At 35.3% G+C, this 20,134-nt stretch overlaps 1 protein-coding gene across 1 annotated transcript in view; it reads right to left on the bottom strand.

Annotated features, from left to right (window-relative positions):
- VPS13C (vacuolar protein sorting 13 homolog C) overlaps positions 1–20,134 on the bottom strand; it is a 181,271-nt gene that overhangs the window by 48,206 nt on the left and 112,931 nt on the right. The window contains exons 46-58 of the mRNA XM_061180247.1: positions 19,345–19,495; positions 17,204–17,316; positions 13,163–13,332; positions 11,555–11,802; positions 10,176–10,405; positions 8,565–8,657; positions 5,592–5,957; positions 5,124–5,210; positions 3,315–3,470; positions 2,849–3,113; positions 2,050–2,210; positions 928–1,049; positions 121–415 (exon numbers count right to left, since the gene is read on the bottom strand). Of these exons, the coding sequence (XP_061036230.1) occupies positions 121–415; positions 928–1,049; positions 2,050–2,210; positions 2,849–3,113; positions 3,315–3,470; positions 5,124–5,210; positions 5,592–5,957; positions 8,565–8,657; positions 10,176–10,405; positions 11,555–11,802; positions 13,163–13,332; positions 17,204–17,316; positions 19,345–19,495 (2,457 nt within the window). The remainder of the gene's footprint in view (positions 1–120; positions 416–927; positions 1,050–2,049; positions 2,211–2,848; positions 3,114–3,314; positions 3,471–5,123; positions 5,211–5,591; positions 5,958–8,564; positions 8,658–10,175; positions 10,406–11,554; positions 11,803–13,162; positions 13,333–17,203; positions 17,317–19,344; positions 19,496–20,134) is intronic.

The following is a 20,134-nucleotide window of genomic DNA, read 5'->3' as shown; positions in this document are numbered from 1 at the left end:
AAGCATTACAAGTAGGTGAATGTAAAACACTGACCTCAACTAAAAATACCATTAAAAAAAAAACAAACTAGAATTCACTCCATGTAATAATAAAAGTCAAACAAAATGCAAGAGGCATACCTCAAGTAAATATCTTAGAGAATATGGGAGAAAATTCCGCAAAGTGACAGTAGGGTAAAGATGAATGATGTAAGCTGGATCCCAGTCTTTCCTGTGTGTACATATATAGCTTAATTCATCCGGTACAGCAACTGTATTGACTATAAGAGGTAAGAAGTTGACTTCTGTTGACGGACACTGCAGCATGCATCTGACTTCCTTGCTCCGATGAAGTTCTTCCTTCCAGGAAATATATGTGGTGGATTCTTTGTACTGATTCTCTAAGATACCAGCTGGCTGAATGAACAACTGACATCTACAGAAGAAGAAAACAGAGTGGGAAAAACGTTTTTATTGAGAACGTAAGAAAAAGAATCTCATTAATTCTTCTTGATAACTCTACAAGATAAGTACTATTATTCCTATTTTTACAGATGAGAAAAACAAGCCTAAGAAAGTTTAAGAAACTTGCCCAAAGTCACACAGCTGACTCATGGAGGCACCTTGTGGGAAAAAACACTCTGTAAAAAATGACAACTTAAAAAAAAAAGTCATTTCAAATACAAAGGCAATCTAATAAAAATAAGTCTCAGAAAATTCTAAAACATCAAGTATACAACAGGAAATTTCATCTGGTAAATTCAACAATATAAATGTATTTCTCTATATGTCTCAAAACTGGCTTTTACAGATCTTTAGATAATAAGAATTATTATTATGTAGAATACAGATATTTTACTTTATTCTAGAATAAAGATCCTAATTCACAGAAAATGAAAAATATATATTATGAACCTTTTATATCAACATATTCAAGGAAGTATCTACCTATATGAATCTAAAGGAACATGGAACTCCTCTTCAGGTCTGGCTACTCCAATGCGCTCCAATAACTTCACATTCTTAACATATTTATAGATGATGAAAGCAATAGAGAAATGGTTTTTAATCTGTTGGACAAAAAAACATACAAGTTATTTAAAAAGATGCAGACGTTCAAAAGAAAAATGTGAGCCACACACAATCACTTTTAGATCTAAAAAATTTCAAGCCCAATATTGGAAGATATTTTTATGGTAATTGAAAAGTTTTAAGATATTTAAGGAGCTATATATATGAAACTTGATGTTTAAATGGAAGTTAAAAATTATTAGGATATTCACATGTTCATATATTCCAGACTGATTTTTTTAGTGTGTATTATTAGCTTTCAAATACATATTAATCTTTGAGGATTTCAGCCATAATATTTTCCTCATTACAACCTTTTCTCAATGCACCATACAACTAAACAGAAAAGGATAGTAAAGGAAACATGAGGTAAATAAATACAGTACAATCCTTCCTTAACTACAGTGTAATATAGGTTGGAGCTAATAGTGAACTGAGAGACAATGACCAAAATTGGAAATCCTTTCATTTTTATCTGATGTTACAGGTAGGAAGAAATATTCTTCTGCTGACCATATGCTGAAATCTGTAATAATGCAGAGAAAAAGAAAAGTCGATAAAGCCTTAAAGGTAGAAAAAAAAATTTATACAGATTAATATGCTAAAATTTTTTTCTGGGGAGACCATTTCAATATTCCTTCATACATAGTTGAAAAATACAACACAAAGAGAATGGAATGTTATCCTATTTGACAACCAGCTATTACTGCAATATTCCTCAGTTCTGAATCTTTAAAGGAATAGACAAAAAGTTTCATTAATTTTAAACCCAGGAGACAACAAAAATGGGCTTTAAATTAACAACAGCATTTCATGAGACATTTAAAATGAAGAATATTACAAAAGTAAGTTGGACAGGAAATACCCAGTTCAAACTATTATTTATTTCTGAACAATCAGTACTGACCTAATGAAGTTTTATTACATTCCTATATTCAGCCAAATGATTTAATATTTCTTGATATACTTAAAGGAACACAATTCACTTTAATGCATTACCTGCAGAGGAGAACGAAGGGTAATTACTTTGTTCCCTTCAGTTGCATCAATTTGTACCACGAGTGAGTCAGAATGACTGGCATTGGGATTCCATACATTATACAATCGCCGTCCAGGTCTGGCAACAGGGACTTTTGTAACTTCTGTATATCCATGAGGTGCTAAGTCAGAGCATAAGTGAGAAGCATTCCAAATATTAATTTACCTAAATTTTTATACGACAGATCAGGAGCAGTAACTCAAAATAATGACAAGAGTATTCTTCCTCATGACTAGAAATGTAGACTACACAAAATTATTTTCTAAGACACAGGAGCTAACAAAGAAAGGAAACTAGTTATTATTATAAAATTTTTTGACCCCAAACAATTTCTCTTGGGGTTTTAAATGTATTAAAACAAACAAAATCCAACTTGTTCCTTATTTTCTCAACTATATAACAATAAAAATCGCTTTTTTTTTTGGAATGGTGATAACTACTGTCAACATTTTAAGACTTCTGAATATAGTTATTTTCTCTCCTCACTGAACTCCAGTCCTTTCTGAAGCGTACTACATTCTGTACTATTTAAGCACATAGAAATAATCTAGTTTTCTAAGGTAATTCTTAAATTAATCAAGTTTAATTTTCTCAAGTTTAGAGGAAGAAAACAAAAGTTTATCAACTATTTGTTTCAAGCCTTTAGAAATGTTGTCTCTCAACGGTATCTGCAGCAAATATTTTTCCATGTTTTATCAAAAATAAGCTGACACCAATAATTCCAAAGATACCTTTAAAAATAGCATAAATATAGCATACCAAAGGTCATAGAGAAGAGGGAGCTCTCCTGACGGCTCAGTGTAGATAGTTTCCCTTGACATGAAGGTTCCATGCTGGCATATTCCAATTCCAATTTCTGACCGGCATCAACATCACACACATCACTTTTCTCAAGGGAGCCCATCACTCTGAGATTATGATTGGGCTGCACCTTAATGGGAACACCTACAGAATTTGTTACTGTAAAAGGTGCCCTGTCTTTTAAAGAGTAGTCAAAAGTAGAAGCAGTGCCCTCTGAAAAACCCTGAAAAGGAACACAACAACACAATAAAATTTTTGCAAAATTCAAATTTTTTTTCAAAAACTAAATTTCGACTACACATTTTTTAGAAACAAGTGTTGATGACAAACAAAAATAATGCATACGTTTCAATTTAAAATTCCATTTGAAATAGCCCAAGCAAGAACCAAACTATAAAATAGTCCAAGCAAGAACCAAACATACTTTTGCTAAATTGCTGAAAACATTAAGACAGCTTTTGGATATTGTTATATTCATTGTATCTCCTGAAGAAATATCAACTTCTGTTTCTGGCTCAGGAAGTAGAATAAAATAATCTCCTGGCATCAAACTTTTATCCTGGACTGGATTCTTCTTTACCTATGAGGATAAATACATAGCAATTTTATTAGCCAATGAATAATAAAATTAAAATACTCTCGATAGAGTCAAGGTTAAATTCTCCTAACCCTGTCACTTTATATTAAGGTTCCTCAAAAGTCTCATTTTCAAAAATATTCAGTGCTTCACCTTGACTTAGCGCAGGTCAGCATTCTTTCTTTCAGTGTGTAGTCCATGCATAGGGAAATGTTTAGAATTGTGCCATGGAAGGACTCCAAGTGAGTTACAGTATTTGTCTTTTGTACATTCACCAGAGAAAGCTATTTACCCAGTGTCACCTAATCGGTCATTTTATGTTGATGAGCACTTTAAGAGGACCCTGAAGTCTAAACTGATCCTTATTGGAAGTAACGTCTGGAATTCCTTCTACTTTTTAGCAGTAACACCTATAAATAAGTAATATGATAAGCTTTCAACCAGCCATCAGATTCCATCATAGTTTTCGTTCTAAAGGCATTTCAAAAGTCTTGTAAAACATTCTTTGTTAGCCTGCCTACTCCAAAGAGAGGTAGGTCAGAAATATTACTTCTACTTTATTGAGAGGAAATTAGGACACAGGTTAAGTGACTGCTCATCTTTAAAATAAGAATCTGCGGGCTTCCCTGGTGGCGCAGTGGTTGAGAATCTGCCTGCCAATGCAGGGGACACGGGTTCGAGCCCTGGTCTGGGAAGATCCCACATGCCACGGAGCAACTGGGCTCGTGAGCCACAACTACTGAGCCTGCGCGTCTGGAGCCTGTGCTCCGCAATAAGAGAGGCCGCAACAGTGAGAGGCCCGCACACCGCGATGAAGAGTGGCCCCCGCTCACCGCAGCTGGAGAGGGCCCTCGCACAGAAACGAAGACCCAACACACCCAAAAATCAATAAATAAATAAATTTTAAAAAAAAATCCATTAGGTAAATGATTTAAAGATGTCCAGAGTAGCTTAAAAAAAAAAAAAAAAGAATCTAAGTCAATTTCAATGCCTCACACTTGGGTCAAGTTGCCCCAGAGAAGTGTGCTGTGATAATTTGTGAAGGGTATAAAACTTGTGTTTCTGTTAATCTAGGGAGATGTGTTTCAGTATCTAGGACTCTGCAGTGTTCTCAAGAAGTACCACAAAGAGATGACACAAAGAATTCATGAACCAGAATAGCAGTTCTTGGATTTTTTGGTCTCTTAAAATGACTGAGGATCCCAAGGAGCTTCATTTATGTGGGTTATTATCTATCAGTATGTACTCTATGAGAAACTAATACTGAGAAAATTTAAAATATTCATTTAAAACCAACAATTACATGTTAACATAAATAATATTTTAATGAAAAATAACCATTAAAAATACATAGTGAGAAGAGGAGTATTTACAAGTCTCTCCAGTGCAAGCCTTAAGAGAAGACAGGCGGACTCATTTCTAATTTTGTATTTAATCTGCTGCAAAATTGCATAGTCTCTGGAAAATTCCACTGTATGCTCATGAGAGAATGAGAATGAAAATGATATATAATGTCTGAATATTATTATGAAAAGAATTTTGATCCTCTAAAAGGGCCTCAAGGATCCTGGACTACATCTTGAGAATCTCTGAACTAAAAATATATATATATAAATGAATGTACACAATGATATTATTTTATTATGATTTCCTTACAGCAAGCCTTAAATTCCATGGTCTCTTCCCCTCCACTCTCTCAATCAGTGGCTCCCATACAGCATGGGTCTCATTGTAATAATGAACCTGGAAAGGCACAGAATTATGAGAGTCTTTAAACATCAACTACATATTTCTATAACCAGTAGGAAAAAATATTAAGTAATGTTATATGCCAATAACCATTTTAACAACACACCTAAGGACACAAAGGATATTTATAAGGAGGGTGCATTTTATTTTACTCTTACTTTGCTCCATAAACCAATTATTTAGCAAAAGAACCTTTAAAAAGTAATGACCAAATAAATAATACTATACATGAATAAATTAAATGTTAGAATGTATTATCTATTCATATATATAGTTGCTATGGTCATGCACACAAAAAAGCTCACTTCTTAATTCCTCAATTGTACTTTTAAGGAAGTTGCCTCTGAAGGTGGGTAATAATTCATGTGATCATACCTCTAGTGTCATGTCAGCAGAAGCAGCCATTAGGGAAGTCCAATTTTTAACGTTTCCTGAAAACTTAGACTCTGCCAATAATAGAGGTACAGTTCGATGCCCAAGGCCACATTCTAAGGTAACTTGAACTGACTGGACAACAACAGCACAATTTTCCTCTATCAGTGGATTTTCAATGTCTCTGAAATTTTCTGTTATTTCTGTGGCCATGTCAACACCAAGAAACCAAGAGTTGTAATCACTAATAGATTTGACACCCCAAAGATGTTCCGTTTCCTTAGATATATCTTTGGATTCATCTTCTTTTGTCTTTGGAGACAGAGCAGCCATTATTGTCATCACAGTATTAAGAATTATGGGTGAAATCTTTAAAAAAGAAAGGAGAAAAAAATTCAGAATAAATTCTTTCCCAGATGAGAAGAATTAATACATAACACAAAAAATTTAAAGTAACTAATTAAAATTTTAAATATATTAAATTAATAACTGAGGAAAACAAAAGAGAACACACAAAATCATGTGTCAAGTCAACTAACCTCAAAACAGTGATTTCTGCCCAGGTTATTCTAGAATTAAGTGACTAATGTGCATGTCAACTGTTGAAACCTAAAGTTAAATCAGTTAATTCAGAGTGAAACAGTGTTATGTGAACAGAAAAATGTAGAAGTATAACTGAATTTTTCATTTTTCAACCAGCTGCATTAACTAAACCAAAGTATGTGATCCTCATCAAGATATACACACATGGTTTTCATTTGTCTTACCGACATAGGAAACCTGAGAATCACCATGGACTCCCTTTCACCCTAAGATCTGAAAATTCCACCTCCTATTATCTTTGGATAGTATCTTTGCTCACCTCTTCATTCCAATCACTGTGCCTTAGTTCTTAGCAACAATGATGTCTTCCATGTCCTGTCAGCACCATCTCAGCCCACCCACCACATGATTTTCCTAGAACCCAAATCTGAGCATGTCATTGCTATGTTTAAAATCTTCAACAACTCCCCATAACTTTCAGGGTAAGATTAAAACTCTCTTTAGCTTAGGACACGAACTTCTTTGTGACCTGATGCCTAATCAGTTAAGCTACCCATGGTTTCCCAAAGTTTGAGCAATACTGGGTTAAAGAAATTAAGTGGATTCATCTACTGTTCACTTCTCACAACCCTTACTTGTTTAATATGCTAAGGAGATATGATTACATCACCAAAAGAAGGAGCGAGTATGCAGTACTTCCCAAACTTACCTGTCAACTGAATCCTTTTCTTCATTGCCTTATTAATGTCACCTATAATTAGTGCTCTCAGTCCTACGACTCCACCACACCATTCTCCCCATCCACATGGGATCACCCCTCCAAGTCCTTAAAGGATTTTTCAAGCCTTTGCCTTTATGCATATTGTTGGTTCTGTCTAGGTAACCCTTTCCCTCTCTCTCCATCTAACCGCCCTCAGATGTTCAAAGCTCAGTTCAAGTAGCCCCACTTCCAGACAGCTTTCCCTGATGTCCTAGTCTGAGCTGCACCCCCAAGAGCACCTCATGCATGCCTCTAGCACTGAAAGCTGAAAGTAATCACTCATTTACTTCTTTCTCTCACATATGTCACTAAGTTTTTTGAATGTAGGGACCATGTACCCCCAATGCCTTGTACAGGACATTCTTCATACACAGTAAAGGCTCAAAAAACGCGTGCTCAATAAATAAGTAAAGTGATATACAAAGACATGGAAAAACAATCCCTCAGCACTTTAACCCAGTGTCGCAGACAAAAAGCATGCAAATCCAAGTTTTCTCCCCATTTAGCATTTTAAGTCTGTAGAAAAGTAAATCTGTTAACAAAATACCATCTAAGACAAACTAGTAATTTAAGATATTGAGAGAAAAGTACATTGGAGAGCAGATTGCTTTTTCAATACTACAAATGTAAGAGATAAAAAAAATTCTAATAATTTATTTCTGGCATACATCTGTCATTATAAATATTTTATAAGACAAATAAAACATTTAATCACATAATTATTAAATTCAACCAAACTACACCTCAAATAAAAGCCTAAAAATAACATTGCAAATAAAATAAGAGCAACCTCATTTTTCTATCCTTCCTTTCCTTCTCTTCCCACTTCATCTCTGCTCTCCCCACCCAAACCCAATCTCCAACACACACACAAATATACTAGATAAAAACTGTCCTGATCATTTGTATATATTTAAAAGTGCGGTTCACCCTGAGCAACATGGATTTGAACTGCGGGGGTTCACTTATATGTGGATTTTTTTCAGTAGTAAATACTATGGTACTACACGAGCCACAGTTGTTTGAATCCACAGATGTAGAACCTCAGACATGGAGGAATGCAGATTCTGAGGAACCGCATATATCGAGGTCTGACTATAAAGTTAAAGCACTGCTGATCCCCGCGTTACTCAAGAGTCACCTGCACTCTTTCAAAGAAAACAGAAACATTTGCATTAAAGAAAAATGTATTTTAATATGAGGTTTTTATTGATTACTAAACATGTGACTAGCATAATGCTCTAGATGTGAGAGTCATCAAAAGATAAGAAAAATAAGAATTGATTGTGGGGCTTCCCTGGTGGCACAGTGGTTAAGAATCCACCTGCCAACGCAGGGGACACAGGTTCACGTCCTGGTCCAGGAAAATCCCACATGCCGCAGAGCAACTAAGCCCATGTGCCACAACTGCTGAGCCGGCGCTCTAGAGCCTGTGAGTCACTACTGAGCCCGTGTGCCACAACTACTGAAGCCCGCGCGCCTAGAGCCCGTGCTCCGCAACAAGAGAAGCCACCGCAATGAGAAGCCTGTGCACCGCAACAAAGAGTATCCCCCGCTAGCCGCAACTAGAGAAAGCCTGCGTGCAGCAACGAAGACCCAACGTAGCCAAAATAAATAAATTAATTTTTAAAAAAAGAATTGATTTTCACCCAAATAATATGATAGGCACTAACCTTAATTATAAATTCTTCAACTTCAATATTTATATCTTCTTTTCCTGAAGCCCATGTACATTTTTTCATAAATAGAGAACAGGGCTGTAAGACCTAGAAACAAATAAATGAAATTTACTTATGAACATGTCTTACTTAATTGAGATCTTTAACTATAGTCTACAACTAAAAGCAAAAAGGCAAATGAAATTAGCTGAGAATCTCTTGTGAGCGCTCCTCTAAACTAAGACAAGTCTATGGCCATTGTAAAGGAGTTTAAGCAGTTCTGATGAATTCCTTTATGCCAAATTCTTAAGTAGTAATGCACATTTACTATTAGAAGTTTAAAATGTTTCCTTTTGCTAAAATGTGTTTTAAATGATGCCCTATGTAAAATACACTTTTAAGATATCTACAAAAATGAGCTAAGGACTATGGTAAGGTCTTACATTTGCAAAGAGGTAAATAAGGAAATGGAAATGGTATTTCATTATAATTTTTATGACCACTGAATCACTTGAAAATGTTATTCGAAACAAATAGTTCTGTTAACACCTTTTAAAAAAAGACTATAGTAAGGTAGGTAAATGAATAGTTTCCAGATGATTACCAACAGGTCAGTCTTGAATTTCCTGTAAGGTCCTTATTAGAATAGATTTCAAATCTTCAAACTCAATGATTTATTAAAACCATGAAGGCTATGTTATTAAATATCATTAAAGAAACAAATAAAATGCACCTGAACTGAATGGGGGAATTAGTATGCATAACTTTCATTTTTAAAAAAGTGGGATGAGCTTTAAATAGAATGATTAATATAAGCTTTCTGTGACATGTCAAAAGATGATCCTGGGACTTCCCTTGTGGTGCAGTGGATAGGACTCTGCACTCCCAACGCAGGGGACCCCTGCTCAGGGAACTAGATCCCACATGCATGCCACAACTAAGGAGCCCGCCTGCCACAACTAAGAGCCGATGCAACCAAAAAAAAAAAAAAAAGAAGATGATCCTGCTAAAGAATGTTTCATGATACAGTATAGATTAAGCTTAGCACTGCACTTCTTTATGCAAGTCACTTTGTCCACGAATTTTTTAAAATTTAAATAACACTGCAAATGAGTCACATTATATAATGATGCTCTTGAACATAAAATTATCAATTTAACATTAAAAAACATTTGGTACAGTAATTAATTTAATTAACTAAAACTATATTTTTCAACTATAATGTGAAAGCACAGTTGAAGTTAATTTGTAATAAAGCAAAACATAATCTCTTTTGGGCACATGACTCTGATGAATTTTTTGGTTCATTCATCCATTCACTCATTGGATATACTGTGGTGAACAAAAGCAACAGCTGAAAAGGAATGTTGATTTGTACTAAAGTTCAAATACTGTTCAGCAAAAGACGGTATAATGAAAATGAGTCTGGAGATAGTCTACAGTTCTGTCACTACAGACATGGCTAAATCATTTAACATCTCTGGAATGCAACACCCTTATCTGTAAAATCTCAATCTGGAGTAAATACTCTCTGAAGTCCTACAGAGCTCTCACATTCTGGGATTCTATGAATCAACCATTTCTGCCATCCTTCAATCCAAGCTTAGAATATAAGGTAATTCTTACTGTGGTAATGTTTTCTCCTCTCTTTTCTCTGAGAAAAGGGCAAGCAAGCACTTTAAGATCTCTCACAGACGCTTTCATTATTTGCTCGAGTTTGGATGTCGATAGACAGAGGTTACACCGGAATGAGGCTGTCAGAGCAGGGGCATCAGCCTTTGTCAGGTTGGCAACAAACACCACTTCTGGGTCTGTGATCTTGGCGTTTAAAGTCATATTTGGTCTCACAGAGTCATCTGAAGAAACAAATATAGGAACCATAAAAGTTCTAGCAACGTAAACCTTGTCACTTGGGTACATGTTATCTGTAAGTTGCTAAGTTGCTTCTAATATCCTGCTATTATGGATATGGTGAAAGTAACAATATTAATAACTGATTGGTAAAGACTAACGATAAATGATTATTAACAAATGCTGATTACGTGGGATAATGCAATCTTGATCCCTGTTGTTAAGAAGATCATTCCCACTTCAACCTAGCAGAAATCATCTTGTTTTGAAGTTCTTTTTGTCAGAATTAACGCATATATGCGATGCATGTGTGTACACGTCTGAGCGTGTCCTATGTCATGCTGCAGGAGCAAGGAAGGGAAAACAGGCGAGGGGAGTATCAGGAAGAGGACAGGAGACCCTGATAAGTACACAGGCCATTATTACTTGTCTGCCTTGATTTCACCCTCAAGTCTACAGTTAGTGTCATACAATCTATAGTATAAATACATTACATGCATATATGAATAGAGATATCACATGATTACTGTTTAAGAAAGGTAAATGGAAAAATAAAATTCTGACCTTGCCAGTAAACGGCAGTTTTCCAATCTTACTGAGTTACACATTAGAGAGAAAAATGCCTGACCTTAGACAATCACAATTTAACAGAGGAAATCACTGATCTACTTTGCAATGCTGGAATAAATGGTTTACGGGTCAGGGAGTGGCATCAGCATACACGGAGACCAGACCTGCGCAAACCCTCTGCTAACTTTAAGGAATCTAAGGTGATGTCCAGGGGTGTCATGTTGGGTCCTCCAATACTCCCACCCTCTGCTTTCAGCTGTTTAATTGCTCTTCAATATGATTTAATTCTTCCAAATATTTTCTTTGAATAAAAGATTCCCTTTTTATAAAACAGGCTGTATTCCTGGATGGGTAAAGAAATGTTAATGGCAGAGTTGGAACTAGAGCAGAGGTTTCCTGGTGCCTGATCCGATACATATTTTTACTCCACCTCTCTCTTAAAAAAATCTGTGCTTACTAAGGTTTTTCTGCTGAATGCATTTAAATTTGAAAGAGTAATTTTACATTCTTAAATTCTCCATTTCTCTTTTTTCCAGTTTGTAATTTTGGTAAAATATACAAGTTGACAGATAAATTCTGCTAACCTTTCTCCATCTTGATTTTTGCTAAGGCAGTCTGTCGCAGTGGAATCTGTGATTCTTTAGCCATATTTTCTGGACTCTGAGGTACAGCTTTGATAAAGAAATCTGCCACAGTCATCAGAAATTCCACACTGGCACAAACATACAGCTTGTCAAGAACAGCATCAATATGACTTCCATTCTTGTCTTGTGTGTAACTTATGTCAATCATAGAACTGTTGTTATCTGGGCCATTCTTCTTATCAATCATTCTGAAAAAATATATACATTCATTATTTTATTTCTGCTAAAAGAATTAAAAATTTCCTATACATTTTAATCATTTTTCTTTCACCTTTCAGTTTCCAATCTGTGAGTAGAAAACAGATCAGTGTTAACTTGAGTCTAATTAGCTAATCAGCAACCAAGACATGGTCTCCTAATCTCCACAGCAAGGTTCATGATAATAAGTAATTATAGAATACTTTATAATTATAATGCAATACTAGAAAAACAAATCAATGACTGCTGAAAGGAAGTTTAGCAATTAACAAAACACATTAATGTGGTGCCACAAAATTTAAAAGACAACCTCTTTATATTATTTTACAAAATAAAACCTCCCTGAAAGAATTTGTCTCCAAAGATCACCCTATACAATTGACTCCCAAATTATTCAATGTGATTCAAATCAGGCAGCGTTCATCAAGTGTCTGCAATGATATAATAATTCCCACACATCCTCATGTGCACTGCAAAGAGCACGCTATGAAACAGAAGGACGGACTTTATCACCCTTGCCTAGGCTGCTACCCCAAGACATGAAATTTGCAAATCAGAAAAGCTGGTTGCATGATAGCACTCCTTCCTCATTTATTCATCTCTTAGAAAAACAAAGGGCTCACAAGTATTCAATACATATTCAACGGGTCCAACTTCAAGCAGCAGAATAGTTTTTCTCCAAAAAACAACAAGGACAAAAATATTAGGCATCTCATTATTTGGGAAAGGAGTAAAAATATAATTAGGCTATTGAAGTTGCATGCTTCTCACTTTATAGTAGGGTGATATAAATTAATCTTTCAAAAATGAGTTGATAATGTGAAAATTAGGGATTCCATTTTTTTTTTTTTAATCCTGTAGGGTCTTTTTTAAGTATAGTTGATCTACTAAAACTTTTAAAGAAATTTCACAAAACTGTTTTAAAATATATAGACAAAATAAAACAAAAGAAAGATCCATAACTTTAAGGCTTTTTTGAAAAAAAGATTCTGCCTACTGTGAACAATTTAGAAAAATATATCACCAATGAACCACCTCATGTGGATTTAACTATTAAAATTCTTACAGTTTCTTAGTTCCCACTTTTAAGACAATACTCTATTTTATTATTAAACTTCCTTTTATTCAAACTTTAAAGCAACTGAACCTGAAATTAGCACTACTTCTTGATGCACTTCAAACTGAAGTATGACCAAAGACCTCTTTTGATAATCCCAAGGAACAGAATCCCAAAAAGGATGATCAAAAGACCCCTTCTGACAATCTTAACCTGAGCAATCAATGCCTGGTAGCAATGCCAAGTGCAATGTCAACCTTATATAACGTGCGGCGAATTCAGAGATGACAAACCTTGATGTTGCTCTCTCAATTCCTTCTCTGAGATCATCAAGGGTGCATGTCTTAAGTTTAATATTGACATTCATTGAGCCATCCTTAAACATCTTCCCTGAAGAGGCCATAAGATGTAGTCTGAGTTCACCAAGCCGGAAACTGTCATTATGAAATGAAAGTTTGGATTCCTGTGGTGTATTTTTCAAGCAAAAGAATCAATTATCTTCAGGTGTTACGTAATTACTTTTAAACATATTTCTTAACTCAGAGGTTAAAAGCAAATCCATACCACAAATTTTTAAAGTATGGGCATTAAAACTGGAACAAAGAATAATATGCATGTTTGTGACTGTATATGCACATACAAATAAATATATAAGTGTGTGTGCTGATCTTCAACAAGGGTTAATACATAAAAATTTCTAATTTACAATTCAATGCAAATAAAAACAACCCAGGAAACTGTCAATCAATCATGCTAACTTACAAGTATTGGGTTGGCCAAAATGTTCATTTGGTTAATGAATACACTGTTCAATAAAGTTCTTGGTGAAAATGAAAAAGGTCTTTTATTTTTACTTAAAACCAAATGAACTTTTTGGCCAACCCAATATTTAATGAGCTCTTCTGTAAAACACTCTGTGAGAGGAACTAAAGGCTTTATGAGAAAGGATAAGGCATGGTAGGTGATCTCAGTGAGCTTATACTCTAATTGAAAAAAATACAATAGAAATACATTACAAGGAACATCCCAAGGAGATGCTATAAGTTGTAAATAATTAAAAAATGATATATCATCACTTATTTATTCAGACTTATATCTTCCCATATTCCACAAAGGATATTAAGTGATTAGGTAAAGAATATAAACAGCAAAAGCTCATAGGGTCAAAGAGATCATTGTGGGCTGGGAAAAATTCATGAAGAAGGTTGAGAACTAACTGAGCTTGAGAGACTGAGTGGAACCAGATAGACTACGAGGGGTAGAAGACATTCTAGATGGGGAAAAAACATGAGCAAACAATTCAAGATGCTCTGAGGGCACAAGGTACAGACTGGCATCTTAGGCTTAAATATTCCAATAAAAGAAAGGTAGGGAATGACGTCTGGAAAGAAATGTGGAGGTCTAATTGTGGTCTCAAATCCTAAACCAAATATTTAAACTTTAAGGAAAAAGGACCTCAATCTTTATTTCACCATAATACATAGCTCCACATTCTGTAGGTGTGCCGAGACATTAAAAGAACAAAACCCAATCAACCAACCAAAAAAAAAAAAAAAAAAAATTCAGGGAAGTAAAGTTCAGTCATAATTGCTCACTACAGACCATGGCATTGATATAAGGGTACTGGTGATGGGCAATTCTTGGCACACTGGTTATAACTCCCTATATTCTCTCACTCAAAAGAGTACAATGCATGTAAGTGGGTCAGAATGAAATTATTATTGGAAAACTTGGAATGCCTTTAATTTATAAAAATGTAAATAATTCACAAACTTGTGATCTGTAACTATTAATAGAAATGACCAGTGACACATCTACTGATCACAATATAATAGCGTTTGTGATATGGTTACTGATGTAGACAATTTGGAGCCAACGAATTTTTTAAATAAGTTAAAATTCACATAACATAACACTGAATGCTTTCTAAGTAGAATGGGAAGTTGTAAACGGCTACATAAGATTAATTGAGGAAACTGGCTTGTGCCAATGTCTAGGATGGATGAAAGGAAAAAGAGCAACAAACAAGGAAGCCACTGCAGTACTGTGTGAGCTAAGAAGTTTCAAATAAAGCAGCAGTGAAAACTGCCAGGAAAGAACAAATGTTCACTCAAAGAAAAAACTGACAGTACTCTATCTAAATGAATAAAGAAGGTCTACAAAGAAGGAAGTAAAAGAAGACACCAAGATTCTAAGGCTGAGAAACCAGTAGAATGATAGTACCTTAATTGAAATGAAGAATCCATTTAACTGTTCATTCTCCATTATGTCATTTTCTGATCTTTTTTTTAACATTAAACATTAGAAATTAAGGCAGTCACCTCACACCAGTCAGAATGGCCAACATTAAAATGTCTACAAATAACAAATGCTGGAGGGGGTGTGGAGAAAAGGGAACCCTCCTACACTGTTGGTGGGAATGTAAATTGGTGCAGCCACTATGGAAAACAGTATAGATGTTCCTCAAAAAACTAAAAATAGAGTTGCCATATGATCCAGCAATCCTACTCCTGGGCATATATTCAGACAAAAATATAATTCGAAAAGATACATGCACCCCTATGTTCACAGCAGCACTATTCACAATAGCCAAGACAAGGAAACCACCTCAATGTCCATCAACAGATGAATGGATAAAGAAGATGTGGTACATGTATACAATGGAATACTCCTCAGCCATAAAAAGGAATGAAATAATGCCATTTGCAGCAACATGGATAGACCTGCAGATTACCATACTAAGCAAAGTAAGTCAGAAGGAGAAAGACAAATACCATGTGATATCACTTACATGTGGAATCTAAAGTATGACACAAATGAACATATCTACGAAACACAAAAAGACTCATAGATAAAGAGAACACACTTCTGGTTGTCAAGGGGGAGGGATGGATTGGGAGTTTGGGATTAGCAGAAGCAAACTATTATATACAGGATGGATAAGCAACAAGGTCCTACTGTATAGCACAAGGAACTATATTCAATATCCTGTGATATATTATAATGGAAAAGAATATAAAAAAATAATATATATATGTATAACTGAATCACTTTGATATACAGCAGAAATTAACACAACACTGTAAATCATCTATACTTCAATAAAATTTGAAAAAAAAAAATGAAATTAAGGCAGTCCATTGCACAAATGACAGACACTAGCCCAAGGCCCAAAAATAACAATATATGAATATTGTATAACTTTTAGAAAACAATATGAAACATAAGAAAACATATAAATGGACATAAACAACAGATATAATACTTATAATCAGTGCATATTATGGGTACTATATGTATGAGTATTATGATATGAGATATTAATTGATATAATCAAAAACATTTATTAGAAGACACTACCTATATAATAAAAAAATAGCTTTCTAAACTATCAATTACACATTATGTGGTTCAAATCATAATGGCACTAGACCCTGGTTCCTCAATTCACTCATCAGCATCCTTAATATGTATCTACTACATATAAAATTTATTCAAGAGAAACATAATTAATGCTTATATATCATGGATAATCATGAATTTAAAAATAATCCTCTAAGGTTCCAAAGCCACTACTAAATTATTTTCCTTAGTTAAATATGCATATATATCTAGCTACATAATAAAACTGTACATATAATTAATTAGTCATATATAAAATTCTTCTCCTAGAGATAGGTTTAAGTGTTTTAGTGCTGATATTACTTGGAAAAAAGTAAGAACTCTTCCTTGGCCTAGTAAGATTAAAAACACTGGGACTTCCCTGGTGGTCCAGTGGTAAAGAATCCGCCTTACAATGCAGGGGACGCAGGTTCCATCCCTGGTCGGGGAACTAAGATCTCACATGCCATGGTGCACCTAAGCCCACGCGCCTCAACGAAAGAGCCCACACGCCTCAACGAAAGAGCCCGCGTGCCGCAAACTACTGAGCCCACGCGCTCTGGACCCCGTGCTCCACAACTACAGAGCCCACGTGCCCTGGAGCCTGTGCGCCACAACTAGAGAAGAGAAAACCTGCATACCACAACTAGGGAGAAGCCCACGTGCTGCAAGAGCCCGTGTGCTGCAACAAAAAGATCCTGCATGCCACAATGAAGACCCGACACAGCCAAAAATAAAAATAAACAAATAAATATTTAAAAAAAGTAAAAAAAATAAAAACACTAACAAAGTGAAATCAGAGAGCAAGACCAATGCATATTCTCTAAGCCAAATAGAATTTAATAGACACATCAATTGTGAGAAGAAAAGTCACATCAAAAAAATGACAACATTCTAAAATTGAATATCAAGAGCTAAAGACGTATTCCTAGATGCAGACATTAACTACATACCTGGCGGGGATCATTGTTATAAAGTATAATAGAAAGAGATTCAAAGTGAAAGTCAAACTGGAGAGTGACATTCTGGTCCAAAGAAAGCTTTGAGTCTGTCCCATTTTCTTGTTCTGATGGTTCAAACATAAATATGAAAATTAAAAAGCTTTTAAGTATGTATACGATTTTATACATATTTTAAAAGCTAAGATTCTAAATTTATATCATATTTTCAAGGATTCTTTAAATCATTATGAGACAATTAACAAAAATGGCATGTATTCCATATATATTTAATACAGGGCAAAGTGACAGAGCCAGACTATCTACATTAAAAATAAAAAGAGAGAGGGCCTTGCAAAGAGTATCGAGACAACTTTTTTAAAAAAGTCCATCCAGAGCAAGACTACTTCATTATAGTTTATAATTATCAAAGCATTTCACTTAACTGGTTACAAGCCATTCTCAAGAGATTATGAAATTGGAGGTAGAGAAAAGTAAAATACTTTGTCCTACAATAGACAGCTAGTCAGTAAAAGATCCTCTGCTAGTGTAGCTCATGTCTCACTATCTTTAATTACCTATATCACCCAATCCATTACCTTTACAAGAACAGAATGTAATTCAAAAGCAGAGTCGTGGAGAGCTCAAATATAATTTGGGACAGGGAGCCTTCGGAATTCTGAGGTGAAAGAGACTTCGACAAGTAATTCAGTCTCTCCCCTCATCTTTAGGCAGAAACTTTTTAGACAAAGAACAATAAATATTGCTTTCAATCACTCTTACAAAGTGATTCTGCAATCTCTTTTAGAGATTGATTCTATTCTTTTGGTCATTTATAGGAAAGTCTATTCTTACTGTACAAGTTACTGGAAAAGCAAACACTGCATAGCTTTAACCAGATAAAGGCTTCTCCAAGTTGGAAAGCTCTAGGGTTTTTTCCTTTACCTTTCCTGAAAATAATTTACATTCCAATCTTCATCATCTTTGTAGCTTTTTCATCTGAACTCACAAGTTTTCCCAAGTACCACATTAACTATATAGCCTGAACCAGAGACACGAATTGACCACAGCTGAACATAATGAGATCGTTAATCACATAAAGCTTGCCTGCTACAGTTTATTCATGTGTACATAGTTCCTGTCTAACCAGAGCTACAGCCTACTTATCTAGCATTTGTCTATACAGTGGCATGAACTCAACCTGGGAGAAGATGCTGACCTCACTAAACTCATGTAGTACTCTTAACTATCCTGAACGAAAAACCTTATTTTTCACACTGCTCTAGTCATTTGTTTTGTGATTTCAAAACACACCAGGCCTAACTATAGGTGAAGCAGTGCTGGTACAGTGTTATTAACTGGCGGTTTTACCGACTGCTGTCGTAAGTAACCGCTGATGACCTGAGCGTTATAAAAGCACAGCAGTCTGGGGCCATTTATTATACGGACAAGGAACACTTCATCTCTTTTTAGCCATGGAAATATTAACCTATTCACAGTCTAAAATAAAACATATGATATTCACGTAACGATTTTAAATGATGAAAAGGGTGCAATTATAAAATTATTCTATATAATTGTTCAAGAAAGTAAAAAGAAACCTTATATTTTAGAAAAATTATCTTTTAAAAACGGCTGAATTTAAAAGGTTCAGCGTTTTTGAAAGATTCAATTTTAATAATCTGGGAAACTCCCTTATGTATCTGACTATATCACACTCCCCAATGAAGCCAGATAAGTAATGCTGTTACTAAACAAGAATACCTTCCTTTTATATGGACCAGTCATCTGAGTATGACACCAAGGTCCTTTTCTCTCAGTTAGTTTGGGACCTTACTATGCTGCATGCCTACTTTGCTTTTTCTCAAAGTACACCGCCTCAGTGCCCCTTGAATTGGACAAATTCACCTTTCACAAAGAGCAAATATGCATCACGCAGGCAATAAGAGGTGGCCCCTCCCTTTAGAGCAATGAGCCTATCTCCTTCCCCTGGGAGCTTCAAGGCAGCCCCAGCTGATTTTCCACAGTAAATAATACAATACTGGATCAGTTCACACCACATTATGCTGGACAACTAAAAACAACACTAAATATAAATATGGCATTAACACTAATTTTTCTCTATAATCAAAGCAAAAATCTCCATCAATTTATACCTTTGAGGTGGTCAGGTCTACTGGAAACGTCTTTTCTTACAATTATAGCCTCCTGGGTAGACTGTGTAGGGCTTGGCTGTGAAGAAGCTTCTCCAAGATTCTCTAGCAAAATTTTCATTAAAACTGTTAAGTCATCTTTACTGAGAGCAACCTAGAAAGCAACAATAGGCTGTTGTTAATACAAAGTAATAAAAAATGCAAAATATAATATCTATGCCTTAATTTATGGTCCCTCAAATTAACTAATCATACATCTAACTAAAAAAAAAAAAAAAAGCAATTTGGGACCATGAATACCAGGATAAAAGTACTTCACTTCATAGTATTAGACATTACTCCTGTGTGAAAACACGCATCTGCCTCCACTCATATCCAAGCCCCTACCTCCGGTACTCCCTTCTTCCTGCCTTAACTGCTACTATCTCTCTTGTCCTGTTCCTGGACCTGTGTCCCTCTCCCCTCTCCCTAGTTCCTCATCTCCATTCTGCTTCTCTCTCTTTTCATCCACTATCGGATTTCTCCTCCACATTATTTACTCTCCTCCAAACTCAATACAGGAAGAATGCTGTTCAGTTTCCAGTCTCCACCAAGAAGGAAAAAGATGCTCTCCTGCAATGCAGCTCTTTTTTGTTTGTTTGTTTTTAATTTATTTATTTTTGGCTGCGTTGGGTCTTCGTTGCTGCGCACGGGCCTTCCCTAGTTGGGGTGAGCGGGGGCTACTCTTCGTCACGATGAGTGGGTCTCTCACTGCAGTGGCCTCTCCCGCTGCAGAGCACCGGCTCCAGGTGCA

The sequence above is a fragment of the Eubalaena glacialis genome, chromosome 2, assembly GCF_028564815.1.
Source record: "Eubalaena glacialis isolate mEubGla1 chromosome 2, mEubGla1.1.hap2.+ XY, whole genome shotgun sequence".
NCBI classification, from domain to species: domain Eukaryota; kingdom Metazoa; phylum Chordata; class Mammalia; order Artiodactyla; family Balaenidae; genus Eubalaena; species Eubalaena glacialis.
Note: the sequence above shows the minus strand (reverse complement) of the source record. Positions and strands in the feature narration are given on the sequence as shown.